Here is a 26941-nt window from a genome sequence, read left to right on the forward strand (position 1 = left end):
CATGTTCCAAGTAAACACGGCTCAGAGTGCGCTGTCAGATGTATGTGAATGTTCCAAGTAAACACGCCTGAGAGTGCCCAGTCAGACACGTGTCCGCGCGCGCGTTCCAAGAAAACACGCCTCAGAGTACCCTGTCAGACCTGTGTGCGTGTTCCAAGTCAACACGCCTCGGAGCGCCCCGTCAGACACGTGTGTGTGTGTGTGTGTTCTAAGTCAACACGCCTCGGAGCGCCCCGTCGGACGCGTGTGTGCGCGCTGGGTTCCCCTCGTGACTGGCTCGCGTGTCAGCCTCTGAGGCGGTTCTTCGGCGCCTCGGAGCGGCCGCGCGGGGACGTCAGCCCGCCCCGAGAGGCGCTTGTTTGCCTGCCGCGCCGCCGCCGCCCCCAGCTGCAGGGCCGGGCTGGGCTCCGGCGGTTGGCGGGGCGGTCCCGGAGGCGGAGCCGGCGCTGGTGCTGAGGCGCCCGCTTCGTCGAGCCGCCAGCGCCGCTCCCTCCGCTCGGAGCGCCCGCGGCCGTTGCCCCTCGCGAGCGCCGCCTCCGCCGGAGCCCCATGGCCGGCCGCGGCGGGTTCCCGCTCACCCCCCCGCCGGCCGCCTCGGGAGCGGCGGCGCCCGTCCCTCCCCCCGCGGCGCCCGGGCCGGGAGGCGGGCTCTTGCGAGGGCCCAGCCCGGCCGGGGCCACCCCGTACCGGCCCATGGGGCACGCCGCTCAGTTCCAAGTAGGTGGCGGGGCGGCGCACGTGTGTATGCGCGCGTGCGCGCGCGTGTCAGTGCGGGGCTGTTGCTCGCCGGGGTGCGTTGCGGACTTCGGGGCCGTAGGAACGCGGGAAGTGTTGGATCTGTATGGATGTCAGGCGGGGGGGGGTCGAGAAGAGGGTCGCCAAGTGGAGGTGGGGGGAGATCAGGGTCGGGGATACGTGAAGGGATCATACCAGGTCCTGGAAGGAGCGTCCATTTAGGACCGAGTCCAGAAAAGCACTTAAGCAGTGACTTTCCTTGGTGCGTGAGAGGGAATATTCGGAATCTGGGGGCACTTAAGGAAATATATATATATATATATATATATTCCAGAAAGGTTTGATCTTAGCTGATCTAAGGGTATATCCCAAAGTGGGTTGCCGGGAGGGAATGTATTTATTTACAATATTTATATGCCGCTCCACATCAGAAGATTCGGAGTGCTGAACCACTAAGGTAAAAGAATAAAACACCTGTTAAAACATTTTTTTAAATGACAAATTCCAGTAAGGTCGAATTTAATAAACGGCGGCTTGTCACACATCTCGAAATAAGTGTTTTCAGGCAGCGCCAGAAGGAACACAACGTTGGCGCCTGCCCAGCCTCCAAACGTAGGGAATTCCACAGGACAGGGCCCACCACACTGAAGGCTCTTTTCCTAGTGGACTCCAACTGGGCCTTGGGTCCATGTGGAACCACCAGGAACATGCCCTCTGTTGACACCAGGCAGGTTGGTAAAGGAGGAGGCACACTCTCAATAAAATAATTTTTTAAAATTTATTTATTTATTTTTATTTCATTTCTTCACTGCCCCATAGCCAAAGCTCTCTGGGCAGTTCACAAAAATTAAAACCACAAGGTGCAGCATAAAACAATATAAAATATGAAAGCTTAAAACCACAATATAACAGTACAACCACAATAAAACCTAGCAGCAATGCAGAGATTTAAAATACCAATTTAAAACACCAGAGCGAAAAGATTAGGAAACTAAAATGCTAAAATACTGGGAGAATAAAAAGGTCTTCACCTGACGCCAGAAGGAGAACAACGTTGGTGCCGGGTGAACCTCTCTATGGAGCTCATTCCACAGCCAGGGGGCCACAGCAGAAACGGGAAGAGGGGCAATGGGGTGTCTTGGGTCCAAGAAAGGGAGCATGCAGGTGGGGGAGTGTGGCAGATGCTAGGAGCGATTTTGGGGTGAGAAGTGGGTAAGTCTTACTAAAGGCTTTTTTGGGGGAAGCATAAGTTTAGGGTGTACTTTGGGGGGGGACATAAGAGCTGTGGGGGACATCTAAAAAGGGGGGAGTGTTTGGGAGGAGCATCCCAGGGTTAGGATGGTTGCAGCCTGATAAATGGGGGCAGAAATATCAGGACAATATTTGCTGGGGGAGGGGGGATTGTGGAAGAAGAGCAACTGTCCATCCTCTTTCTTTGGAGACCAGTCAAAATCCGAGCATAGCAATAATTCCAGAATTAATTTGAAAAGCATATTTTGTTTTAATTTCATGGTTCTTTTGTTTGTACTGATGTAATTAATATACAGCTTTTAAAGGTTGTCTGGGGTTGTTTTCTACCTCAGACTTTCAAAGTGGAGTGTACAATCTAGTTAAATAAAAGTAGAAGTGGGATGTCTGGGAGTGGGGGCATCGAGGGGCACTGAAGTCTCCGCTTGTGCTAGCTGGGTTCTCTTAGGCCTAGGTGGGGTGTCTGTGTTGGGGCAGGGGAAGGCTTCACGGTACAAACTGTGGGCTTGTCAATGCAATTCCGCACGCGTCTGCTCAGAAAAAAGTCCCACTATGTTCGGTAGGGTTTACTACGCCCTGGTAAGTGTTTAGGATTGCAGCCTGTCAAAGTCTTGTAGTGGCTTCGTAGTGCTGAAGGTTTGGATTGTGGAGAGATAGAAAGCCTCCAGTCAGAAAACTGGTTCTTGCTGTTCTCTAAAGGCAGAGCTTGTATTTACCTATCAGGACTCTCCTATCTGTACTTAAAGAGCCACATGAGTTAATAAGACTGCCCTTCCAGATTTCTTAAGTGGGTAGTTAGAAGAGAATATGTAAAGCAGCAAAGTTTCACCTGAAGAAGGATCTGAAATATTTTTCTAACAACCACTGCGTATAGTTTTAGGCTTGTGGGCTTTTCTGGAGCAGAATTAGCAGTCCCACCCCCCACCCCCTCCCCGGCTACCTTGCTTATGCACAACTCTGTATATTGGAAGAGTTGTCTCCTCAGCAGTACTTGAGGCAGAGAGATAGTATTACGCTGTCAGGTGAGGGAGGGAAAAAGAACATAGCAATGATGGCAAAAGGGCAAATGGACTTTTGGTGATTTTTTTTTCTTGGTTTAGAGAAGCACACTATAAGAAGTGTTCCACATTAGTCAAGCTGGAAGATCTATCTATAGTTTGCTCCTCTAAGCCAAGAAAAAAAATTTTTATCACCAGAGGTCCATCTCCTCTTTTGCCATCATTGCTATTCCTGGAGTAGTATGCAAAAAAATGGTAAGGGGGATTTGTTCCTATACTTTCTTAGCATGCTTGTGAGCAAAGCACAAGGTTTAGTACATCAAATCTGTAGAACCTCTGAACCACCAAGCTAAACACAGACTACCAACCATGAGCGGAATGGCTAATTGTCCTAATTTTTTAGAAGGCTACAGAAACAATGGAAATAACACATGGGATCAAAACAGCAGCAAAGGAAAAGAAAAAGGTGGCAGGCAAACTCCACCTCATGCAGTATATGGGGGGGAGTCTTTATTGCACATGTGTTGAATAAAATACTTTTTAAGGGGAAGTTGTCGTGGCCAAAATATTTCTTCCTGTCTAAGACAGTAGGACCTATTCAAAAACCTCCTCATAAATGGCAACACTTTCAAGCAGTTAAGTTCTTGAGGTGATTTTGAGCTGGTTTGCTGCCTTATCTGATGAAGAAGTGTTTTGGCTATGACCACTGAGAGGGTTTGTAAAGACCCTCAACAATTTCTGTTGAAAGAGTTTTACTCAATGCATCAGAAATACAACAACACATTGTTCTGTGCTGCCTATCAGCTGCGTATGTATATTCCACCCACAAAGATATTGGTGTTTTGTAGCACAATCCTGTGCATGTTTAGGGCAGAACGTAGTCCCATTGATTTAAGCGGGAGTTACTTCCTAGTAAATGTACACTGGATTGCAGCTTTAGTGTGCACCTCTATCTTCATACTAACAAAGCCAGCATGGTCCAGTGGTTCAAGAGTTGGGCTTGGGTTAAGAGACCTGGTTTTGGAGCTCATTATATGGTCCTGAGCAACACAGTCTCTCAGCCTTACGTCTCCTACAAAATGGAAATATGGCTCTTCTTCAAAGATTTGTTGTAGAAGTGAGTACAATAACATTGTAGAGAACTTAAGAAATTAAAAAAATCTGTATGAATTACTAGTAGGTCTGCCATATCCTTGTCCACATTGAATTAATTTCCTATAATTACTGCACTGTAATAATATTTTACATTAGTTTTGGAGTCAGTTTGACTTAGCTTGATCAGAAACTAAAATTAGTGCACTTATTAAAATATTGCTTACTGTAGTTTGTCCCCTCTACCTTTAGAAAGTCTCCCTTATGAATTCAGATTTCTGGACATCTTACTTCTCTCATCATATGAAAGTGCCATATCTCTTATGTCTGTCTTCTGTTTGGGATGGGATCGTTTGTTGATCTTCTTCCAAGAACTTGAGATGGGGTGGAGATGTGCAATCTCCTTAAAGAATCATAGCCAACCTCATAAATAAGTGTTTTCGAGATGAAAAGGGGGGTATATCACTTGCTTGAAAAATAATGCAACTTTACCCAAAGCAATAGGATATAGCTTGAGTTTCAGGATTGTTAATTAAGGGTTGCTATTATTCATCAATAACTTCATCTTGACCTCATACAGATTATTACTGGTGTTTGTATAATGCCTAAAAGTATGCTATGTTGTTGTTCAGTCCTTAAGTCGTGTCTGACTCTTCGTGACCCCATGGACCATAGCACGCCAGGCCTTCCTGTCGTCCGCTCTCTCCTGGAGTGTGCTCAAGTAAATATTATTTGAGCTTCAGCTTCAGTATCTGTCCTTCTAATGAGCACTCAGGGTTGATTTCCTTTAGGATTGACTGATCTGACCTCCTTGCAGTCCAGGGGACTCGTAAGAGTCTTCTCCAGCACCACAGTTCGAAAGCATCAATTCTTCAGCGCTCAGCCTTCCTTATAGTCCAGCTCTCACAGCCATATGTTGCTACTGGGAAAACCATAGCTTTGATTAGACGGACCTTTGTCGGCAAGGTGATGTCTCTGCTTCTTACTATACTGTCTAGGTTTGCCATAGCTTTCCTCCCAAGGAGCAAGCGTCTTTTAATTTCATGGCTACAGTCACCATCTGAGGTGATCTTGGAGCCCAGGAAAGTAAAATCTGTCACTGCTTCCATTTCTTCCCCTTCTATATGCCAGGAAGTGATGGGGCCAGATGCCGTGATCTTAGTTTTTTTAATGTTGTATACACGCTTACAAAAGAAAAACCAGTCCTGGCTCATAGCAGCTTGACATCTTGGGTCATACGAAGAGTTATATGATTGAACAAATTCAAACTAAAACATAATATAAATAAGATAAGGAAGTGCCTAGCTATAGAGAACTTGTATAGTAACTGATAGCAACTGATTTTAGATTGCTGTGGAGGAAACGAGGAAATACTATTTTTTCTAAATTTTTGCTAGCAACAAGATGTCTGCCTTTCGAGCCATTGCACAGATTGGCTACATTTGGACATCACACTAAACTTTAGCTTATCGAGGCATGGATAACCCTAGGCTCCCTCCACACTCACATGTTTCCTGCTCCTCCATCGCAGCAGGAGAAGGAGTTTGGAAGTTTTTGATTAACCACAGCTTGCCATGTTGCCTGAACATAACAAACTGGTTACTCTTAACCTCTGCTAGTTTCAAGCAAGCCAGCTTTGTAAACCATGGTTTGAAGTTGGCTTATGTGAAACTAACCATGGTTAAAATTAACCACAGTTTACTGGGTTTGGATGACATGGCAATTTGTGATTAAGCAAAAGTGGAAATGACAGCTTCTGAACTTGTGGGTGGAGGAGGAGAGGGGAGGGAGGATCACAAGAGCCCAGAGGGAGGTTAGGCTCATTCATGACTTGAAAATCCATACTTTAGTATGACATCTGAATGCAGCCATTGCCTTGTTTGCATATAACCCATAGTGTGTTACCCTACCCAGGGTTTGTCTGGCAGACAATTAAACCACTGTTTGTTTTCTCAATCCCTGGGCTCTTTGTTTCCCTCCTCCTCCACCCACTCCATCCCTGTATCCCAAATGCCTTTGTAGTGCTGTAGTACTGGCATGTACAATGAGGGTGGGGGTTACTACCTCTGTAGCCTGGTGAAACAACCCATGGTTCTGGGTCCACATGTAACAACAACCCATGTTCTAAACAACCCAGTTTACAACCCAGCAACAAGCCATAGGTTCTCTTTCTGGATTGTTTGTGGTTAACAAACCATGGTTTGTTAGCGTGGCTGAGTTTGTACAACACGACAACTCGGAATTCAACAACCCATACCATGGGTTTGTGCTATGTGTGGACCTAGCCATTGTGTACTTGGCTTTTAAAACAGTAAGTTGTTTGATGTGAAAAGATCTCCTGTTTTGTTCAGGACTCTTCTGCTTCCTTTTAGTTTGCTTCAGTTTTGGATTTATGTCTAAGTCATGTAAGCAAATTGGAGGTTAAAAGTTGTAAAAGGGTATTATATCTGGGCTGTTTCTTCAGTTGTCTCATTTGCTGCAGATCTGGGAGTTTGGAGAAAGTCCAGAATTTGGGAGCCTGTCGTGTCTTTTTGCTGGGAAATGCACAGGGTTAACCAGTCATAAGTGATGCTTACTTGCATACACGGACACAGATCTTTAGATGCTCGCCTATAAAATGACATCAAGAACAGCTTTCAGAATGATCCCAGGGCATGCATGGTCTGAAAACACATGAGGCCATCACCTTGCTGAAGCTAAAGGTGAGATATAAATGTAATAAATAAAAATAAATAAAATCATGGAAACAAGCCATGAACTTTCAGAAAGTAGCTCAAGACGGTTTAGTGTCTGGGTGCGGATTGGGCCATTTGAGTCTCCAAAACTACTGTTGTTAAAAGGACTGGAGAAAGCATTCATAATTAAAAAAAAAACCTGTTTTGAACCCTCAAATACACATTTTCTACCTGGAATATGGTTATATTGGGCAGGAGATGAGAGAGATACTTTTGGGGGGATTTACAAGCAAGAATAGCTTTGTTTGACTTGCTTTAAAAGCCCAGTGTCTTCATGGAGTTGCAGAGCAGTTTTCATGATCTTTATTTTATTCTATTGTGGTTCATGAATGTCTTTCCAGATACCTGATATCACAGGTCTCGTCAGACACACATAGTGTGTCACTTCTTTTGGAACAGCATGGCCTGCCATTAATTAGAGAGAAGATTTTGCTTTGAGTGATCTGTACTCCCAATAACTTCGTTTTGGGAAAGTTGGATGAGGTCTAAGATTTAGATTCAGACAAGATTTTTTCCTCAAATGAGATTGAATAGTGACCGTGTTTTTAAAATCTGTATTTGTGGTGTGGCATTTCCCTGTATTTTGGCTTACTTGCTCTAGTCATCTGCTCAGATGGCACCTTTTATAGTGTACTATATGTGATCCTGTTCATGATCTGAATTATATGGTTCGTGGAATATCCTGCCTTGATCTGGCATTCCCTTTTGGCGCTATTATTTTGTAACTGGAGCAAGCTTTTCAGCAGTCCCTTCCTGCTTGCGCTGCTATGAAAGCATCAGCAAAGGCCAGCAGGCAACTGACCTTGGATGTTAGAATCTGAGGGCAGCAGCTTATCACCTGAGGTTATTGCATCGCTTTCAGAGACTCTAGAAAGCGCATGTTTTGTGAATACTGCATGCACCTCATGTGAGAAGCGTTAGTTTTCCTCTGCAGAGGAAGAATGTTTTGCAAGTTTGGCCTGCATTTTCAGCAGTGAGAGAGGTGTGCCCCTGCATGTCCCTCCACTTCCCTTGGTGGTTCTGTAACAAGGAAGCAGGAAACAGAAGCAGCCAAGTACAGCAGCAGTTTTTGCGTGTATCGGCCTGATGAACCTGCTGGGTAGTATCATGCAAGCTTGTGGCTAGAGGGGTTGATGTTGACTCCTTTTTTTTCTTTGTTTCTGTTTACACTTCAGTCAAGAAAGCAGCAGAGATGATGAGGAATGTATTGATTGAAATGTTTCCTCTGTACTTTGCCCCCAAATATTAGTAAGACAGAAGGTGCCACGGTAGTCTCAAAGCATACATAAAACAGGTGAGACAACGTGTCTCAGTGAACCAACTCCTGGTGGTGTAGGAGTATGGAAGCTTTCAGGTTACGCTGCACTCTCGCTTAATATCTTGCTTCCTTTTTAGGGCTGCAACATGATATGAAGACATTTTACTTGATTAATCATAATAGTTTTAGTAGATTAATTGGTATCTCAGTTAAATGTCTTTATGGGTAAAAATATTTCTGGAGCAAGAAACTTATTTTGTTTTTAGATTATGCACATGTGTCACTACAGGTATCATCTTAGAAAAGGCATGCTTTCTGTTTGTAAGGGTGCAATCCTGTGCATGTTTAGACAGAAAAAAGTCCTATAGTTCCCAGCATGCTGACTGAGGCATGCTGGGAGTTGTAGGACTTTTTTCTGTCTAAATGTGCATAGGATTGCACCCTAAGAGAAGGAAAACAGCCTCTTTTAGGATGGTGCTTGCCATCTGCAATTTGTATAGGCATTTTATTAAAAATAGTTTTTAAGAACACCTGCTGTCCAATTAATTGGAGTGTGGGCATCTTTAAGTCAAAAGTTTTTTTTACTGGATTTATCTAACTTACCCAGTAAATGTTGCCTTTTTGTTCATTCTTTCTGATGAATAGTTCTTTGTAATTCGAAAGTTGATGTTCTTTAAACAGACAGCTGTTTAGTTTTACAACTTGTCTTATGTTAAACTGATCAGAACAGTACACTTCAGCCATGTTGCTTCTATTGCATAACTTGGCCGGGCAGGGAAATCCTACCTGAAGAGTCAGAATGTTCTGACATTGAGCCCCCAACGTATCCAAAGCCCTCCAGAGCTCAGGCTGGCAGGCAGAAGTGAGGGAAGAGCGGTATCTCCTTTCCTTCCCGCTCCAGGGATGGTGGTAGTGTGTTGAGCTATTTCCCTACCAATGGGAGGCAAATTATTTAAACCAGCTCCAGTGCTGGCATAATTTTTTCCCCCATGTTGGGGGCTTGGTTGGAGACTATGTCACACCCCCAATCCATCCCTTCTTACCTCTTACGATGTCAGGGAGAAAAGAACTATAGAGGTTTCTGTGGGGGCCGGGAGGCAGGGATCTGAGGTTGGATCTATCACCCTCAGGCGTGAGATCCAGTATATCCAGTGTCCCCTGAGATGCCCTCCGTGGGGTCATAGGATTGCAGCATAAATGACACATTTTATATAAAACATAATGTGTGACGAATTTGGACACTGGGAGGAAAAGGTAGAATTGTGGAAGGCTTGGCGCTTATGGGCAAACAATATGTGTGGTAGGACGATGGACTAAGGGCTGTATCTAAAGCAGGCAAGCCATGGTGTAGGGCACAGATGCTAGAGACTTTAGCAGACAGTAGTTCCATGTTTCGTAATGTGGGCTAGAACCCTCCTTTTTTTAATTAAAGCTGAAATTCTGCACTTGAGTGAGTTCTGTGTACAGAACCCTGCAAGGTGAACTGCCCTGGCTTATGCAGAAGATAATATTGAGGAGCCTTAAAGTTGAGCCAAATGTTTGATATCATATACAAGTGCTCCTGTGGGCTCATCTCCTAATGTCAAGTTTTCTTTATCACTTGCTCTTCTTTCCTTGGTTTGTCAGCAGTGACTTTGAATTGCATAAAACCCATGAAAACACCCTTACTGGTGAATGCTGGCTCACTCAGCAAACACTCTTGAAGGGGATCTTTACAACAACAGAATGAGAAGTGCATTGGAGTATTACCTGGATTTTCATGGAATCAGCTTTGGTCTGTCAGGGACACACAAAGCAAGATAAGCCGAGTGTAGCGTATCTTTAAAATCTGGTTTTCAGCACTTGAAACGTACTTCTGGGTGGGGTGTGGGGAGTAGAACTGAACATCATCAAACCAGCAGGGGCTGCTCAGCCAATGAGAGAGGCTCGTTTCCCGCCCCTGTCCAGCCTCCCCGCTGCTACTACATTATGGATGGAGAGCAACTAATTTTTCCTGTGTGTGCAGATTTCCTTGAAGAAACTAAGATCCCTAGCATCTGAAGGCTCCTGAGAGCTCCCCCCCCACCCTAATTTTGCTGCATCCCAGCAATCTGCTGTGGAGTTACTGCTCCCATCCCATTTTTCCCCATGTGTGTACTTTTGCCTATCGCTTCCACACATACCCTTCCAACCCCTCTTTCTCCTTTTCTCCTCCCTGCTTGCAATGAGAAGCTCCCATAAACCTGAAAGATCACAATAGCGATTTAAGAGAGCATGGAGAAGTGAAAGAACACTTTAGGGCAAGTTACTAAAGTTAGCCTTCAATCGTTTCACTGCAGGGGAGTGAGATTTATTTCTTCTGAGTGAAATGCATGGGGGGGGATATGTTAAAGATTAAAAGCAGGTTACCTAAGGTGAATGAGTGTTCCCACTACTGCAGTAATGTGAGGGGTCGCTGCTGCACTCCTGGGGATTTTCTCAGTGGGAATGGGAAAAACTACTTCCATTGGGGAAACAAGAGGGAATGGGGCATCCCATCCCCTTGACCACATCACTGCCAGTTCACAGAGGGGGATGCCCAGGAATTAATGCGGGGGAGACATGACACACTGTGGTAAAACCACCAGGGAACTGCTTTCAGTAAAAAAGTCGGAGTAAAAGGAGTTTCAGAAAATGCAGCTTTTCTAGAGGGAAGTGGCTATTTGGCAGCGGATTGATGACGGCATCACCTGTTGTGAAGGACCTCAGACTGCTCTAACTTTGCACTAAGTTGCTCGTTATGACAGCCCCTTGGTAACAGCAGCACAGGGCAATGCCTGGTAACTCCCAGGAGAACTGCTGTCTGTGGCTTGGCATCGGAGGAGAGCTGACTCACTTGCCATGGGACTTGCTTGCCATGAGGCCGGTGTACTGTTGCTGTGGAGATGAGTTCTCCAAAAGAAGCTGGGCACAAATTACTTTATTTGTTGTCTTTCATACCATCCAATATTTTACAAATGAAAATAGGGATTGTCTCTTGTCCTTGTAAAATCCCTGTTCTTACACCAAGGACCACAGCCTGAGTGCTCTTAAGGTTCTTCTGTGTTTTTCTGTTTGCTGTATTCATTACCTTGGTAATAGCCTATGCTGTGTGTTTAATCTCACAATAGAGCTGCATTTCAGATACATCCAGCAGCATTTACTGTCTGGATAAGTATTATGGGGATTGAAAAGTTAGTCAAGAATTGGCATTTTATGTCCATGTGCATGCATTTATGCATTTGCACTAATCAAGATGCATTTGCCCATCCCTTCCCACTTAGATGTAACTGCTAGAAACTGGAGGGAGAAAGGGACTGAAACCTGAAGAACTCTGTAGTGTATATGTGCACTCTAAAAATCTTTAATGGCATCTCCAGCATCCAGAATGAGAACAGTGCTTTGCCAGGGGCAGAAACTAGACTGTCCCCAGAAAATAGGGCTGGGTGTTTTTTTTTCATTCTGTGCCCTCTAGATCCAATCTTTTCTGCTTTCCCTCTAGCCAGTATTTAGCAAACGCTATACACAGTAGCAACACCATCTGTGTCATTTCAGATGCTAGCTTAAGATGGTATTTTTGTGTTTGTAATTTTATACAGGAGGAGGTGGACTACTTGACTTGCTGGTCACCTGCAGCCCTATGATTCTGTAAATAGGAAGGGACCAGGAAGGACAGTATTTTTTGGAGCCAGTAAAATGGTTCTAAAGCATTTGGTGTAAACAGGATGGTGTATAAAGAAATTAGCAGATTTTCTAAAACTGCAGATGGTTGTGTAATTCCTTGGGGAGAAGGTGGTAGCAGTTGAGGCTTCCACCTGTCTGACTTGAGTGTTCCTCTTGGGGCAAGAAAAAATAGGCGTCAGGTGAGCATGTAACTAAGACTGCTTAGTGAAGCGTGTGGATTTGTGAAATAAGCAGTTAGGCAGATGTATAATCACCTCCGTTAAAGCTGGTGTGCAGAATGATTTGAAGCCCATAAAATCATAGGGTTAGGAGGCCATCAAATTCAACTTCCATAGTAGAAGGCAGAAACATCCCCACACATCAGCTTGCTGTGTATCAACTTGCATGATCCAAATCTTAAGGAGAAAACAAATGCACTGCAAATGATTCAAGCAGATGAACTAAGCCACACATTCCTGGAGAAGGTACTTGTATGCATCCTCTCTCTTACTTGTGCCAGGATTTATAATCAGTTTGAACAACCAATTTGGCCTGGGGAAACTTTTTCCTTTGTTTTGGCTATTGGTGCCATTGTATACACTACGCAGAGTTTGCCACATGGACACTCAGTCAGCATAACCTGTATGATACAGGTGTTTGCAAATGTGCTTGTCACACATGTGCCCTGAAAAATGTAATGTATAAAACCTTGACCATGACAAAACAATTTCCCAGGAAACTATCTCATCGGTGGGGAAATCTGGGTTATTGGCAGGATTCCATAGTACATGGCCCTGTATTGAAGATTGCGGAATTTGCTCTTAAATGTGTGGATAGTAGAAAAAGGCATCTACTCGTAAATGACCCCTACAAAAGTTCCATTTGCCTATTTGGGACATTTGCCTATTTGGCAATATTTGGGACAGTGAAGAGATGATGGGGCTGATGAGAGGCGTGAAGAAAGAAAATCTCCCTATGTAAAATGGCACAACCATACAATGACAGAGTAATGAAGAGTAATACAGAGTAATGAAGAATTCTTCATTATATGAAGAATGTTGGAGACAACTGCACCTTATCCCTTTCCTCAGCTGAAGTGAATACTTTGGCCCAGAATATATATTAATTGATTAAAGGAAAGAGGGAAGAAACGGTAGGAGAGAACGCTCTCATTAAACCTAACAGCAACACAAGTTGGTCCAGATTCATAGACCTGGATGCATGCTGCAAGTCATCTGCTTTAATTCTGGCCATATCTAAACCATTGTGACAGACACATGCCCAGTCTCTGCTTGGAATATCTCCAAGGAAAGATGACACAACCTTTCTAGGCAATTTATTCTGCAGCTGCTCTCATACCTGGAAGTTTATCCTAAGTTTCAATCTAAATCTTTTCTGGCAGTTTACACCATTGCCATTTGTGGATAATAATATTTAGCATTTATATATTTTGAGTGCTCAAAGCGGTTGACCTTAGTAATTCTCTTTATCGCATATTGCAGATTGAAGGAGGAGGGCAGCCGAGGCTGAGAGAGCATGGCTTGTTTGACCACAGAGTGAGTTCATGGGTGGGGTGCGATTTGGAGAACTGTGGTTCTGTCGTGTTTGACCACATTTCAGATGTTTGAAAACAGCCAATATATCTACTTTCATCATTGTTTCTGTAGGCTAACAGTCCCATTTCTTTCAGTGTTTTTGTGTTCGACTTTTCTTCTACCCCTTCTCATGCTCGCAGCTCTCCTGAATTGCTTTCTCTCCATTTTTCACGGCTGTGGGCAATCCTTTCGCTGTGGAGTTTGTGTGGTGCTGCCCAGCCCCCTTTGCCTGTGTTCTGTGTGGGAGTGGCAGTGCGTTAGAGGCTATGCCTGGGCCTGTTGGGGAGGGCTGAAATGTTGCCCTGCTGGCTTGGTTGCTTTGGCAGCTGCATCAGCTCCTTGGCAGTAGGAGCTTGTTTCAGATCCCACAGGGCATGGGAGCGCAAATCCCTTCTGAAGGAGGGGCGTTTGCACGCACATATGCAACCTAGTGCCCCTCAAGGACTTTATAAACAAGCTCAGTGCTTGTGTAACCTGAGCTGAGGACACCTGTGAAAGATGCCAAATCCCAGCATGCAATTCTCCAGTCAAATTAGCAGCCACCAGCAGATTTTGGGTTGCCTAGTTCAGTGAGTCTTTAATAATTATATTAACTGAAGAAATGTTGGCAGTGCAGCTTCTCTTGACACTGGTTTCTAGTAGCGGAAGGAATTCCTTCCTTCTACACAGATATGCATAGAACTGTTAACAGTGAAGAGCCTTGTTTAGTAATCAGTTGATGATCCTGATCCTATTCCTTGGAGAAGTGGCTCCCTGGAATACTGGGGGGAAGAGTGGGCCAGGTCAAGGCTCTTGACTCCACCATCAGAGCTTTGTTTAGAAAGACTAGGCTAACCTGTCCAAATGCTATGTTAAGGGGCAGTATTTTGCTTCCATTTCTGCTTCAAGGCTGCCCTTTAACCACCTGGCAATCCTAGGCAGGGTGCAGCATGCAGATGTGTAGGGAAAGAAAGAAAATTCCCTTCCCACTAGCTTTGCTGTGTTGAAAGGACAAAGATCCTTCTAATGAGATGAAGCAAGTAGTCTAGTAGGTATATAAGCAGGACCTGTCCAAACCTATGGAACGAGTCTCCATGAAAACTAGAGTGTATTCCAGCAGAGACTGACTAGTTGCTGTGGCTGTAAGAATGACACTCTAGAGGGTGGATCTGTTAATTGGTCTATAGGCAGGAGGGTGACAAGGCCCAAGTGCCCCCAGATCTTGGTGAGGAATGTGCCAGAGAGATTCACAAATTTGTTTGCCAGTGATAACTAGAAATATAACAATGGCCAGCTGGAGAAACCTCTAGTGTACTCTTCTCACAGGAGTTACTATATTAAGAGGCCATGGCAGCACAGAGAAACAGAGGGTGCCTCTTTCAAAATGGCAGCTAGGCTCTCTCTCTCTTGGGGATGCAGTGTCAGCATCAGGAGTCGGAGATGAAGGTACACACACAAACAGACCAAACCCTACCTGCCACTCACCCACCCTGTAGAACCCCCTCGCTGGAGAGTGGGTACCAAAGAGATGTGCATATTTTGCCTCAGTGGAACAGGACGTGAGAAAGCTCCCATCTCACTGGCTATTACACTGGCCTTGAAGACTTTACTGTTACAAGCTTCTTTTAATAGGCATTTTAGTGCTCCATTCTTAACTGTTTTTATAATCTGTTCAGATTGTGGTTTTATAGAATGCAATTATGTTCTAATGAATTCTGTGTTTTCAATATGTTGTGAGAAGATTAGCCCTGAAAGGCGGCATATAAGTGCTGAAATCATTACTAGAAATAGTATTTGATTTAATGAGCCCAGACACAATCTGTGGTCACTTAGTGGTAGTGGTGGTAGGAAATTCTGTTTTGCCTGGGGTGCTAGATGGTCCAGAGTTGGTGACGAACACCTTGATGTGAGCTTGCTGTTTGACTTGTATAAGATGTAGGTGCTCCTGATATCACAGAATCACAGAATCACAGAATATTAGGGTTGGAAGGGGCCTATAAGACCATCGAGTCCAACCCCCTGCTCAGTGCAGGAATCCAAGTCGAAGCATCCCTGACAGATGGCTGTCCAGCCTCATCTTGAATGCCTCCAGTGTGGGAGAGCCCACCAGCTCCCTAGCTAAGTGGCTCCATTGTCTTATTGCTCTTACAGTCTCTCTTGCCCAAATGTGTTGTGGAGGTCAGACAGCTTAGGAACAAGGAATAATAATGCTTGGTTTTCAATGCTAGAAAGTTGAAGAGACTTTGCATAAGTTTCCAGAAGTCCTTACAGCTTCCATTTAGATTATGACTCCCATATTGAAGGTGAGCAACTGAGACTCAGAGTAATTTGCCTATTGACTTTACAGTTGAAGTGATATTTGCAGGGGGGAGGGGGTTTCTGGTTCACAGCATGCTACATCAGCAGTGTATGCCTCTCTAGGAGTTCAGTGAGAATGGCTATAGCCGAAACCTGTACAAGTTTCTGCAGATGGAACGTTGTGCAAGTAGAGCAATCTAACTTGCAGGCAAGGCTAGGGTCTTGCCTGCGGTTTGCCTCTGGTTTTGGTTCCTGTTCCATGTTGTTCTCAGGGTGGCGGAAAGTGTGAGTGTCTGCGTCGATAGGGGAAGGCCCTGCTAAGCGCTGTCAAGAAAAGGAAACATGTTGCCCTTTCTCTCTCGAGATGCTGTTTGAAACTGAGGGCGCGGGTTCTAGTCGCCCTTACTTAACTTACCCGTGCCATCCACTAACCCACTGTTAAACAGAAGTTTTGCTTTACTCTAATAAAAGTAGGTTAATTGGAGGTTCTTAAATGTGAGTTGAAGTTGCTGTTTGTAACTGTACTAGGTCTAAAGCATATCTGGTGGACTAGGGTGGCCCTTCTTAATAGAGGAACACAGGAAGCAGCCTTATGCTGAGTCAGGCCAGTGATCCATGTGGCCTACTGTTGTTGACACTGACTGGCAGCAACCGCTCTCCAGGGTTTCAGGCAGGAGTTTTTCCAGCTCTGCCTGGAGATGCTGGGGATTGAACCTGGGGCCTTCTCCATGCAAAGCAGGTGCTCCAGCCACTGAGCTCCTGAAGAGCAGGGTTGGCAACTTGCAACCCTCCCACTGTGCAGGAAAGAAGAGGGAGAGAGAAAAGAGTTGTCAGAACAAGAAAAGGGGGGGACCCACTCACTTTTGGCTCTGGCCGTAACCACCACCGACATGCAGTCTCTGACAGATTACCCATGAGGGAGAAAAAGGTCACCCACCCATGCAACGGAGGATCATCCCAGTGCCCTTGTGGGCCACTAAATTCAGCTAGCAACTGAGTTAAGGAGAGAGTCTGCCCGCTCTTTCCTGTGCTTCAGAGTGAGGTAGCCACTCATTTACTATGTAAATAAAATAATAAATGAAATAGATGTAGCCAAAAGCAAGGAGGCAGCTGATCTTGGCTTACTTAACCCAGGTTAAGGTTCCTATCCCTTTTATACTTGCACAGAAGGTGCAAGTAAAGGCTCTTACTTAGAAGAGTAAGTAAGGACTAACATTTTTTACTTCAGTGTGAGCGTGTGTGGCCCCAATTTAGATTAGGACCATGGCACTCTAGGAGGTGGGGGTATACCCCCCCATTTTTCTGCCTGTCTCACCACCCCGGGGGGGCGGGGAAGCCTCCATTGGAAAATGAAGGGCTTTTTCTTTTTTTAAGTCCCCTCATGGGGGAGTGGAATTTTGGTATGAAAAGGTGGGGTTGAGCTTAAATTCCTCATCCTGGAGTGCCACCATCCTGATCCAAATTGGACTGCACTTCCACTGAAGTAAAAGTTTAGTTTGGCCCTAAGAGAAGAGGTCAAGGAGAGCAATTGTGAGAGACAGAGCAGAAGCCAGCAACAACCACCACCAGCACAGCAATCCAGGTATGATGGCAACTTGGGTAATTTTTTCTAACCATGTTTTTCTGTGGCTAGCATCTTTTTTTTTAAGGATCTGTCTGCGGCCATAAAAATTGATTAAAAAGGCACACACACCAAACGACTAAAACACATGTCTCCCAGAAGTGGTCGCATTAAAAAGGGGGGTTTCTCAGGTGTGGCAAAAATACACGTGAGCAGTAGGGATGTCAGAGAATTTCGCCATGAATCTCGGGGAGGCTGAATGCCAGCGCATTCGACCCCCGAAATCAGTGGCGAAACGGTCTGCCACTCCCCCCCCCCCCCCCCGGGACGGGACTTACCTTGTGCGAATGTCCCTGGCAGCGGCGGCAGTGCGGTGGCAGCCAGTCTTCCGACCAGCTGCCGCCACCGCCATTTCCAGTAAAAAAAAAAAAAAAACCCAAAAAAGTGATAGGTTACGTAAACATTTACATAGCCTATCATGGCTAGATTTTAAAAAAATACCGTGATAGGCTACGTAAATGTTTACGTAGCCTATTACGGCTGAGTGAAGAAAAAAAAACCACGCATACACAAATGGCGGCGCCCATGGGCGCCGCCATTTGCGTTCCTTATTTTGGCACGTGTAGTCTACGTAAACGTTTATGTAGACTACGGTGAAAATAAGGGGAACGCAAATAGCGTTCCCCTTATTTTCGCCACAGTCTACATAAATGTTTACGTAGACTACATGTGCCAAAATAAGGAACACAAATGGGCGCCGCCATTTGCATACGCACAGTTTTTTTTTTCTTTTAACTCAGCTGTGATAGGCTATGTAAACATTTACGTAGCCTATCACGGCTGACTGCAGGGATGCAAACGGCGGCGGCTATGGCCGCCGCCATTTACAGTCCCAGCAGAACAGGATTCGCGGCGGGAGGGACGGGGCGCCTCCCCCCCGGCCAGAATTTCGGGGGGAGGGACGGAGCGCCTCCCCCCCCACCGCGAATCAACTTTCGTCAAAGGTAAGGGACTTTCCTACATCCCTAGTGAGCAGTGCTTTCTTCGAAATTCAACATTTCTCACTCTCTGGTTTTCCTGGCATGGTATGTTTTCCTCTGGCTTGGCAGAAGAATGTGTATGCTGCTTGCTTGTTTCCAAAATCATTCCCAACTGGCTTCTCCAAAATAATTACTTACCTATTTCTTGATTGTACAATGTGTGGCATTGTTTGTGAATGTTTTTAAAAATGTACTTGTTTTAAAACTGACTCTTGAGTTCAGTATGTGTGTAATAGATTTGATGTGTTAAAATGGATTTGTGAGTGTGTGTGTGTTTGAAAAGATTGGTTTGTTTCTTGGTTGCGCAATGGGTTTTTTTAATCAATTTTTTATTGTGAGTTTCAACAAAAGAAACAAAAACATAAAAATTGGAGGTATAACAACATGCTCTGAAGTCCTCAGTTTCAAATATTACAACATTCTAAAAAAAGGGGGGGGGAGAATAGAAAAAAGAATTGGTTGCACAGTGTTATATTCTTTCTTTTTTAAAAGGATCTACCTGTGTCCAATTAGATTTTTTAAGGATATTTTTATCACAGCTCTGTCTTCTGTGTTTCCTCCCCCTTGGGTCCATCTCCCATGACCCCCCCCCTCGGTCTTTCCTAACCCACCCTTAGTCCCACCAGTTAGGTCGGCCACCAGCCTCCACTGCATGTACCTACCTTAAATGTTTACTATCTCTGCTATTTTTTAATGGCACAGAGTAAATGTGGGAAACTTAGGTACAGCTGTAAGAGAAGCTAGCACTCTGGCATAGAATTTATGACAGTGGGCCATCCTCCGTTAACTCTGCTCATCATGCTCAACTGTTCCTAGGGTGGCACATCTATACGACAGACTTAAACTGGCTTAACTGTCATGGCTACTCTGAGAATGGAAGTTTTATAAGGGTGCTGAAAATTCCCTTAGAGGCTCCTAGGTTTCCCCACTGTATAATATACATACCCCCATTTTTTTTTGGAAGACCATTAAACAGCTTGAGTTTTTAATGTGGATTTGTCTGTTGCATTCTCCCTTCTGCGGGAAGCAAAGTGACATCAGCCAGGCTGCTGCGGGTGGACTCCTGGTGGGTGCATGGCCTGATTTCCTAGAATGCCTTTTGTTCTTTCTTGCTAGCGCCCTGGGATGCTGCCTGGTGGCCGGATGCCCATGACAGGATTGCAAGTGGGATCCCCCTCAGGGTCTCCATATGGAACAGCTTCTCCACTGAGGCCTGGAATGCCACAGACCATGATGGATCCGTTCCGGAAGCGCCTGCTTGCTCCACAGACCCAGCCAATTCCATCACTAACCCAAAGGCGAGGGTAAGAACTTGAAGGGAGTTTGACCTTTTAGGTGGAATGTGTGTCTGTGTTGGGAGGGGAGGGAAGAGCAGAACAAAGGAAACGACTGCCATAGGGCCTACTGTTCTGTATGTGAGAGTTTCAAATTGGTGATATTTGGAAATGGGGCAATTTCTAAGCCACCACCTCTTTCTCCCCACATCTTACCCTTGTTCCGAGACCCTCTCCCCTCTTCCCCACCACCGAAGTAGCCAGTTCCTGTTCTTACTGGATCACTTCCAGCTTCTTTGTTGATGGTCTTCAGGGGCTATAATTTTTTTTTTAACCATATCAGGCCCTTGGATTATGCTTTGGAGCATCCTGTGCAGGAAGAAATGGTTTTGTGTGCCCTTGGCCATCTAAATAGCCACTGGTACTCCCCTCTCAGGGGGTGCTTCCACCAGCGATTTACTCCGAGTCGGCTGCATGTTGAGGTCGTTAGGGATACATGACATCGTGGCCATCCAGCAGCCACCGCGGAGCTTATCAGGGAAAAAACGGATTTCCTGAGACTGCTTAAAGTCCGATTCTTTTCCTCAAGTCGGGTTCTCCCCGGTATAGCTATTGTATGCCTCAACCCCCGCATTTAGCTCGGGTATGCTAGCCCTGCCCAGGGGTGTGCCTGTCACTGTGACCCCAGTCAAGGGGTGTTTCCTCCCATTGTGCTGAATGAGACTTGCCCTATCAGCGACCACAGAAATCACAGAGAAGCCCCTCAATTGACACGGCACATGTTAAAGCCCAATTCCGTAAGTGTGATTAAGTGCAATCTTGAGGCTCCGATTCATTGCCTTAGGAAGTAACTACATCACAGTTCCCTTATAGAGATCCTGTGTGTTAAAATGGGGGCTGGTTTACTGCTCTCTTTCCCACAACAAACCCATTAGTGTCTCCTCAGAAGTAACTCCCATTGTGGTCAATGAGGGTTGCCTTTGAATGGCCACATCAGAACTTACAGAGATTCCCCCTCAATTGAAATGACACACGTTAAAGCCCAATTCCTTAAGTGTGATTAAGCGCAATCTCAAGGCTCCGATGCATTGCCTTAGGAAGTATGTTCTTCACAGCTTGGTTATAGATACCCTGCGGGTTACATTGGGGGCTGGTTTCTGTCTTTGTGTTTACTGCTCTCTTTCCCACAACAAACCCATTAGTGTCTCCTCAGAAGTAACTCCCATTGTGGTCAATGAAGTCCTGCGAGTTAAAATGGGGGCTGGTTTCCGTCTTTGTATCCCCCCCGCTTCCCAGCACAAGCGTATGTGTGTCTACTCGGAATTAAGTCCCATTGTGCTCAATGAGGCTCCTGTTGTGCTCTCCCTCAGTGCAGCCTGATGGGAAGGCTACTGCAGGTAACAGTTGAAGTAGGAGGAGAGGCCTTCTCGAGGGAGGCCTTTCAGGAGGGCTGGTGTTATTTGTTACAACCTGTGTTTGAGAAATTTAATAAATATAGAATTAAAATGGTTCAGAATAAAAGGTTAAAATAAGATAAATAAATCTTTTATTTATTTTATAAGATAAATAAAGTAAAATAACATCAGTAAAACACCTGTAACAATACAGAAATAAATGAGAATGGCAGAATAAATAATCCCCTGTCTTAAAATTTAATGAACACTAGATTAAAAATCTAAAAAATATTCTGAACTGAAACTGTTTTTGCCTGCTGTGTGAAAGCCAATAAGGACGACAGCAAGCCAGCCTCACTGAGCAGATAATTTTGCTACTGGGGTGCCACCAGTGAGACGGTTCTAGACGTTACGGCATCCAGCTGTATTTCAGACGGCTGGGGTATTAGCAGAAGAGTCTCCATGGATACTCTTCATGCATGAAGGATGGAACATACCAGAGGAGGCATTTCTTTAGATGCTCAGGACCCAAGCCATGTAGGGCTTTAAACATCAAAACAGCACTTAGGGGCATGGAAACAAACAGACAATAGATGTAAAACTCTTGGGACTGGTTGTGGTATCGGTAACCTAGGCCAATTAAAATTCTGCCTGCCACATTTTTTAACAGTTGTAGTTTGCAAACCGTCTTCATAAATAGCTCTGTGCAGAGTTCGTTACAGTAGTCCAGTACAGAGGTTTCCAAAGCATGGGTTATGGAGGCAACGTCCCGATCATTAAAGAAAGGACACAGCTGGCACATCAGGACAAAGCTACCATCTGAAATACCAGCGGCATCTCTACACCAGCCTAAAATTGTGAATTTAAAATGGGGCTTTCTGCTTCCATTTTAAATGCAGGATCACAACAACTCCGTTTTTCACCCACTCCCTCTCCCCTTTCCCCCTCTTTTTCCCTGTATCTGGGTCTTCCATTATCTTTCATTGATCTCACTCCTCTTTTTGCCACTTTTCCTCTTTTCACGGAGGGAACTCAAGAACACAACGAGTTAATTTGGTAGCTCATTATCTGTGATCTATTTAAAAATGGAACAAAGGACATTTAGTGCAGGAGACGTCCTGGAGGGTCACGGCGTCATGTAAAGAGCCCACAAACTTCCATGAGGGAGCAATCTCAATCACAGGATAAAAGCTCCATGTGAAGAAAGCCCAGGAGAGAGATCAGGTTCAGGAGTGTAGGCCAGAGCTGCAGACCTGCTTCTTCAGGAGGAAGGTAGCTGCATTTCATGTAAAATAGTCCATTCACCCTCCATTTGACCCCACCTACATCTCTGTCTTATCTGGATTAAATTTCATGTCATCAAGCTCATTACTGATTCAAGAGACTAGGTCAGACAATCTGTTGCCTTGCTGGGTTTTAATTTGAAAAAACAGATATTGTGTTCCTGATGACATTATTCCAAAACCTCTCATGACTTCCTCCATTAATTTCATGTAGGGTTAAAAGGCATAGGCACAGAATGGAACTCTATGGCACTTCCTCTGTTCTGACTGGGACAGAACAGTCATCCCCCTGTGTTTTGAAAGCTGCCAGATAGGTAGGACTGGAACCACTATTAAATACCACCTACTCCCAACCTGCCAAACAGTCTAGAATTATACAGTGGTTGATGGTATCAAAAGCTGCTAAGGGATCCAGAAAAATGGACTTCTCTAATCAAAGGACCTAATACTCACTGCTTGTTCATGATAGCAGCATTAGTTCAGGAATACCACAAGATTTAGGACAGTTCTATGGCAGGCACGTTTCAAATTTTGTGTGCAAACTATTTATCTCCCTGGATGTCTGATTTCTCCCCCAGGGTGCTTTTGTGTGGCTGCTCATTCCTGGCACTGAAAAGCAGGACTTGTTGAGACTGTGTTGATGTGGTAGGCCAAGGGACCTTGAATCTACTCAAGATCAGTTTTCAGTTAGCTGAAAACTAACTGGACAAGGACATTTACCAGGCCTTTTTAACCCCTGCCAAGCCTCCTGGTCTGTCATGAATGTTGGAATGGAATGACTCAAGATGGGAGTAAGAAATACAGACAAGACAATGTGATCCTCATGCTGACATTTCTGTGAAGATCAAAGAGGTGTGACCAAGTTCTTAAGAGAACTTAAAGCCCCCCTTCTCCAAAGTGGTTCAGTTTGGACTGAGCATGCTCAGTGGTCTCCTGGAGCCATGGAATCTTAAATGTTAGTTGGAAAAATAACACAGAAAATCGGGAGTGTGGTAGGGTGGGGGGCAGGACAGGATTGGCTCAAATCCAGTTTTCAAAAGCAATTTCTATGTACTCCTCTTTCCCAGCAAGCACTTAAAAATAATATTTAGCATTTATATATCACATTTCAAGTGTTCAAAATGCTCCACACAACCTATTTCAAAAAAACAGCTTTATAGGGTCTCATCCCCCTATTGCAAAAGGCTGAGGAAAGCATGGTTTGCCTAAGGTCACCTAGCTCCCGCTTGTCCGAATTCTGTGGCTCTTAGAGATGTTTTGTCGATGGGAAATTAAGGTGATGGAGGTTAAGCAGCAGCCCATTCTCTTCCACTGTCATTTTGGTCTATGTTGTTGCCTCCCTTCAGCTTCATTACACTGGGGACTCTGCTTATATAAGCTTCTTCTGTGAATTTGACTTTAATCTGTTCTTCTGTCATGCATACCTCTGGCCCCGCACAGGCCCTGCTTGGCCTGGTTTTACCAGCTGTTCTTAAAAACAAATAGGATGCAAATGACATTCAGTTCCTTGGCAAGTTCTCCTCGGCCTGCTTGATCCAAGGGAGGCGTTGCATGGAGAAAGAAACAGCTGCAAACATCTGGCATCCAGGCTTCAGGGACTAAGTTCTGCATGGTGGAAGTGAGGGCATAAGGAGGATAAGTCTGTAGGCTTGCTGGATTGCCATTTCAGCTGCCAGAATTCATTCCCTTGGTTAGTTTGAGCTCTGTAGATGGATTCCTTCTGCAGTGAGTCAAAGGTGGAGTTGTTCTGTTTTCTGTGATGCTGCCAGGCAGAATTTCAGTTCCCATTGTATGGGTCCGAAACATACCCTGTCCTGCCTCTTCTGCTTCCTTTTCATTTTTTATATTATAACCCAAGATAGATAAATAGAACCTGTACAAATAAATGAAAAATACCATGAATTATGTTAACAACAAATCTGTTAAACATTCAGAGTAATTATGGGTCATACACAACAAGTTACTTTCTTCCACTATTCACATTGCCTTCTTCAACAGTTATTCTTCCCCTTGCTATCTCTGTTTACCTAAATAAATGTGCATATTAGAGAGCAGTCCTATGGCCCCTAGACAGCGTCTGGGGGCCCATAGGATAGTTCGGATTCCTGGGTCCAAGGCCGGAGTCAGTGCTCTGACCTTGGGCTCAGGAACCTGAGCTCCCCATCCCCTCCCCCTTGCAGCCGGTGCAGAGAGAAACCTGCCGGCTGCCTCTCCAAGGTTGCAAAAGTGAAGAGTTATGGGGGCATTCCCATGGGAGGGGAGGGGACTGGGGAGGCTGGCTTACGAGGAATCCCCCAGCCTCCTTCCCTCCCCCGCCCTGACACCTCAGCTAGACAGGTGAAAAAGCCCGGAGGAGTGCAGAGGCGAAGGTCGCCCCTGTCATGCCTCCCGCTCAGCATTGGATGGCCACCATCCCCGTAGGATTGCACCCTTACTCTATATTCAAGAGGGTTATTCCTCAGTCTTCTTCTATACCCTACATATCATGTAAATGGTGCCCAGGTAAATAAAAAACCTGAGACATTTAAAGGAAACTTGGAACTTAAAGCTGATGAGTCATGTCTTCCATTCAAGCAATACCCCATATTTCAAAAAACCACTAATATTCCGTTGGTGTTCGAGGTTTTTCTTCCCCCTTCTTTTGTTTTGCTATTGCCACATTTGCTGCCATGAGACACTGAACTGTAAGCTCCTCATACTTCTGTGGCAGATTTTGATCGTCATGCACATTTAGAAGGACAGATATATGAATATATTATAATTGAAGTCAGTCTCCTTAGGAAGATTGGGTTCAAATGGCCAAAATGATTTAGGGAATGTGGAATATTGGCCTGTGCTACTGAATTTGGTAGCTCTTTGAAGGCTGCTACATAGCTAACTGCAATTTTAATGCACATGTATTTGTAGGCAAGTCCCACTACGTTCAGTGGGGCTGATTCCCAGGTACATGGGATTGTACACTTCTAATCCTTATGACAAGCTTGGAAGCGGGTGGGAGAAGCTTCTGAAATTCTTAAGATGGGATCTGGAAAGGGTTGGGGTGGCTGCATTCAGGCTAGGTCCTTCCCCCTAGCCCGCTCTGGCTTCATCTTCTGCTTCTTCATACCCATTACCCTAATTATTTATATGGTGTTTTTTCTCCCCCCAACCCCAGACACATATAAAAAAAGGTCTACAACTCCCAGCATTCCCCAGCCAGCCATGCTGACTGGAGCATGCTGAGAGTTATAGGACTTTTCTCTCTCTAAACATCCATAGGATTGTACCCTAAAAACCTCAATCAGAATACAGCTTAAGGGACCTGAACCTTACCCAACCAGTGGATACGCTGCCTCTAAAAAATGTGACCCTTGGGGTGTTTGGGGGAAAGGTTTGGATAAGCAACTGCTAGGAATACTTTTAAAAGTACTGATATTTCCAGAGTTCAAATTCATCTGTTTCATAATATGAATTTGAACAGCCCATCATACTCAGATGTATTACAAATCAAACATTTTTTCCCTGAGAAGTTCATCTGCAGTTGGGAATGTAAAATGGGCTCTGCGCATGTGCCAAAGTATGTTTAGTGAGAGAAAACATTTCACTGAATAGACAAACAAATCACACATAGATTGAAAGTGTTTCTCTGGTTTTGGTTCAGCTATTTTTATTACCATCATCTAGGTCCTGGGCACGAATCACAGTTCAGTCAGAACCTTTGCGATACTCCTCCCCAGGCAATTAGAACAAAATTGGCTGCAGGGAACTGTGTAGTCGCTGTGCAGGGAGCTCATAAAACACAGTTTAGGGAAGCTCCCAAGCTTTGGGAATAAGGGAATACAATCCCTTTAGGAATACAATCCCCAGGTTTATCTGACTGCCCTAGGAAATTCCTCAGCCTGACTCAGCTCCAGCAAAGGTCTTCCTTTGTGCTCACTAAGCATCTTCCCCATCTCTATTGGTGGCGGGGGGGGGGGGGTCCTTATGGTGAAGACAAAGACTTTGTTGATAACATCTGTAAGTTTTCACTGAGACAAGCAAAGAAACTGGTATGAAATACATCTGATGTTCCCCTGACTCTGAATTTCCCTGCTAACTTTTCAGAGCTAAACACAAATTACGTGTTTTTAAAATTAGAGTTGGCATTGGGGATTGATTTCCCAGTTTATTATCAAACTGTGGGGAGTTTGCCCATCAATATTTAGAAATAAGGAAGACATTTACTACAGAGAAAGTGGTATTACTCTCCAGGACATGTAATTAGAATGTAATTCATTCCAGTTGCAGAGTTTGGACTTTACAGACATGTACATGGAAATAGATCTTTAGCACAGGATTCTAGACTGTTTCTCCTTCTAATAGCTTACTACTCTGCACAATTCTTTCAGGCTGAAAAGGAGGAAGATGGCAGACAAAGTCCTACCACAGAGGGTAAGTGCTCCTTTTTGGGGAGAGCTCTTGGTATTAAAAGGAAGTAGGCAGGCCAGTGGGCATGTTTGGGAGAAGTGGGGGGAACCAGATTGCAGGGCTTGAAGCCATCCTCCATCTCACTTCCTTCCTGAATAAATTATCCTTCCTGAATAAATTATTTGGGTGTACAGATGAGAGGAACTGAGTAATGGGAGGAAAATGAACCCACCATTTCAGGGGAATTTTGGAGATGTTGCTTGTCTTTTGGTGAGTCCCTTCCCATGTGGAATGGTTGCAACTGCTCCCACTGAGCTCCCATCTGGTTGGCCTAGAGCAGACTTCCCCAACCATGCGCCCCCCAGATGTGTTGGATTTCAACACCCCTACCAGCATAACCAGTTA

General features: G+C 44.9%; 1 protein-coding gene across 4 annotated transcripts in view; it reads left to right on the forward strand.

Moving 5' to 3' along the window:
• Positions 1-445: 445 nt before the first annotated feature.
• The window catches only part of SMARCD2 (SWI/SNF related BAF chromatin remodeling complex subunit D2), a 39744-nt gene continuing 13248 nt past the window's right edge, over positions 446-26941 (forward strand). The window contains exons 1-4 of one of the 4 annotated variants that reach the window (XM_084804659.1): positions 446-717; positions 13229-13282; positions 19316-19503; positions 26518-26560. In XM_084804659.1, the coding sequence (XP_084660785.1) occupies positions 550-717; positions 13229-13282; positions 19316-19503; positions 26518-26560 (453 nt within the window). In that variant the 5' untranslated portion in view covers positions 446-549. Of the gene's footprint in view, positions 792-6639; positions 6776-13228; positions 13283-19315; positions 19504-26517; positions 26561-26941 lie in introns of those variants that run through there. The other 3 variants (XM_084804662.1, XM_084804661.1, XM_084804660.1) reach the window with 3 other exon arrangements.

This window comes from Heloderma suspectum, chromosome 6, assembly GCF_057233095.1.
Source record: "Heloderma suspectum isolate Gila_16-S chromosome 6, 16-S_ref, whole genome shotgun sequence".
Classification (NCBI taxonomy): domain Eukaryota; kingdom Metazoa; phylum Chordata; class Lepidosauria; order Squamata; family Helodermatidae; genus Heloderma; species Heloderma suspectum.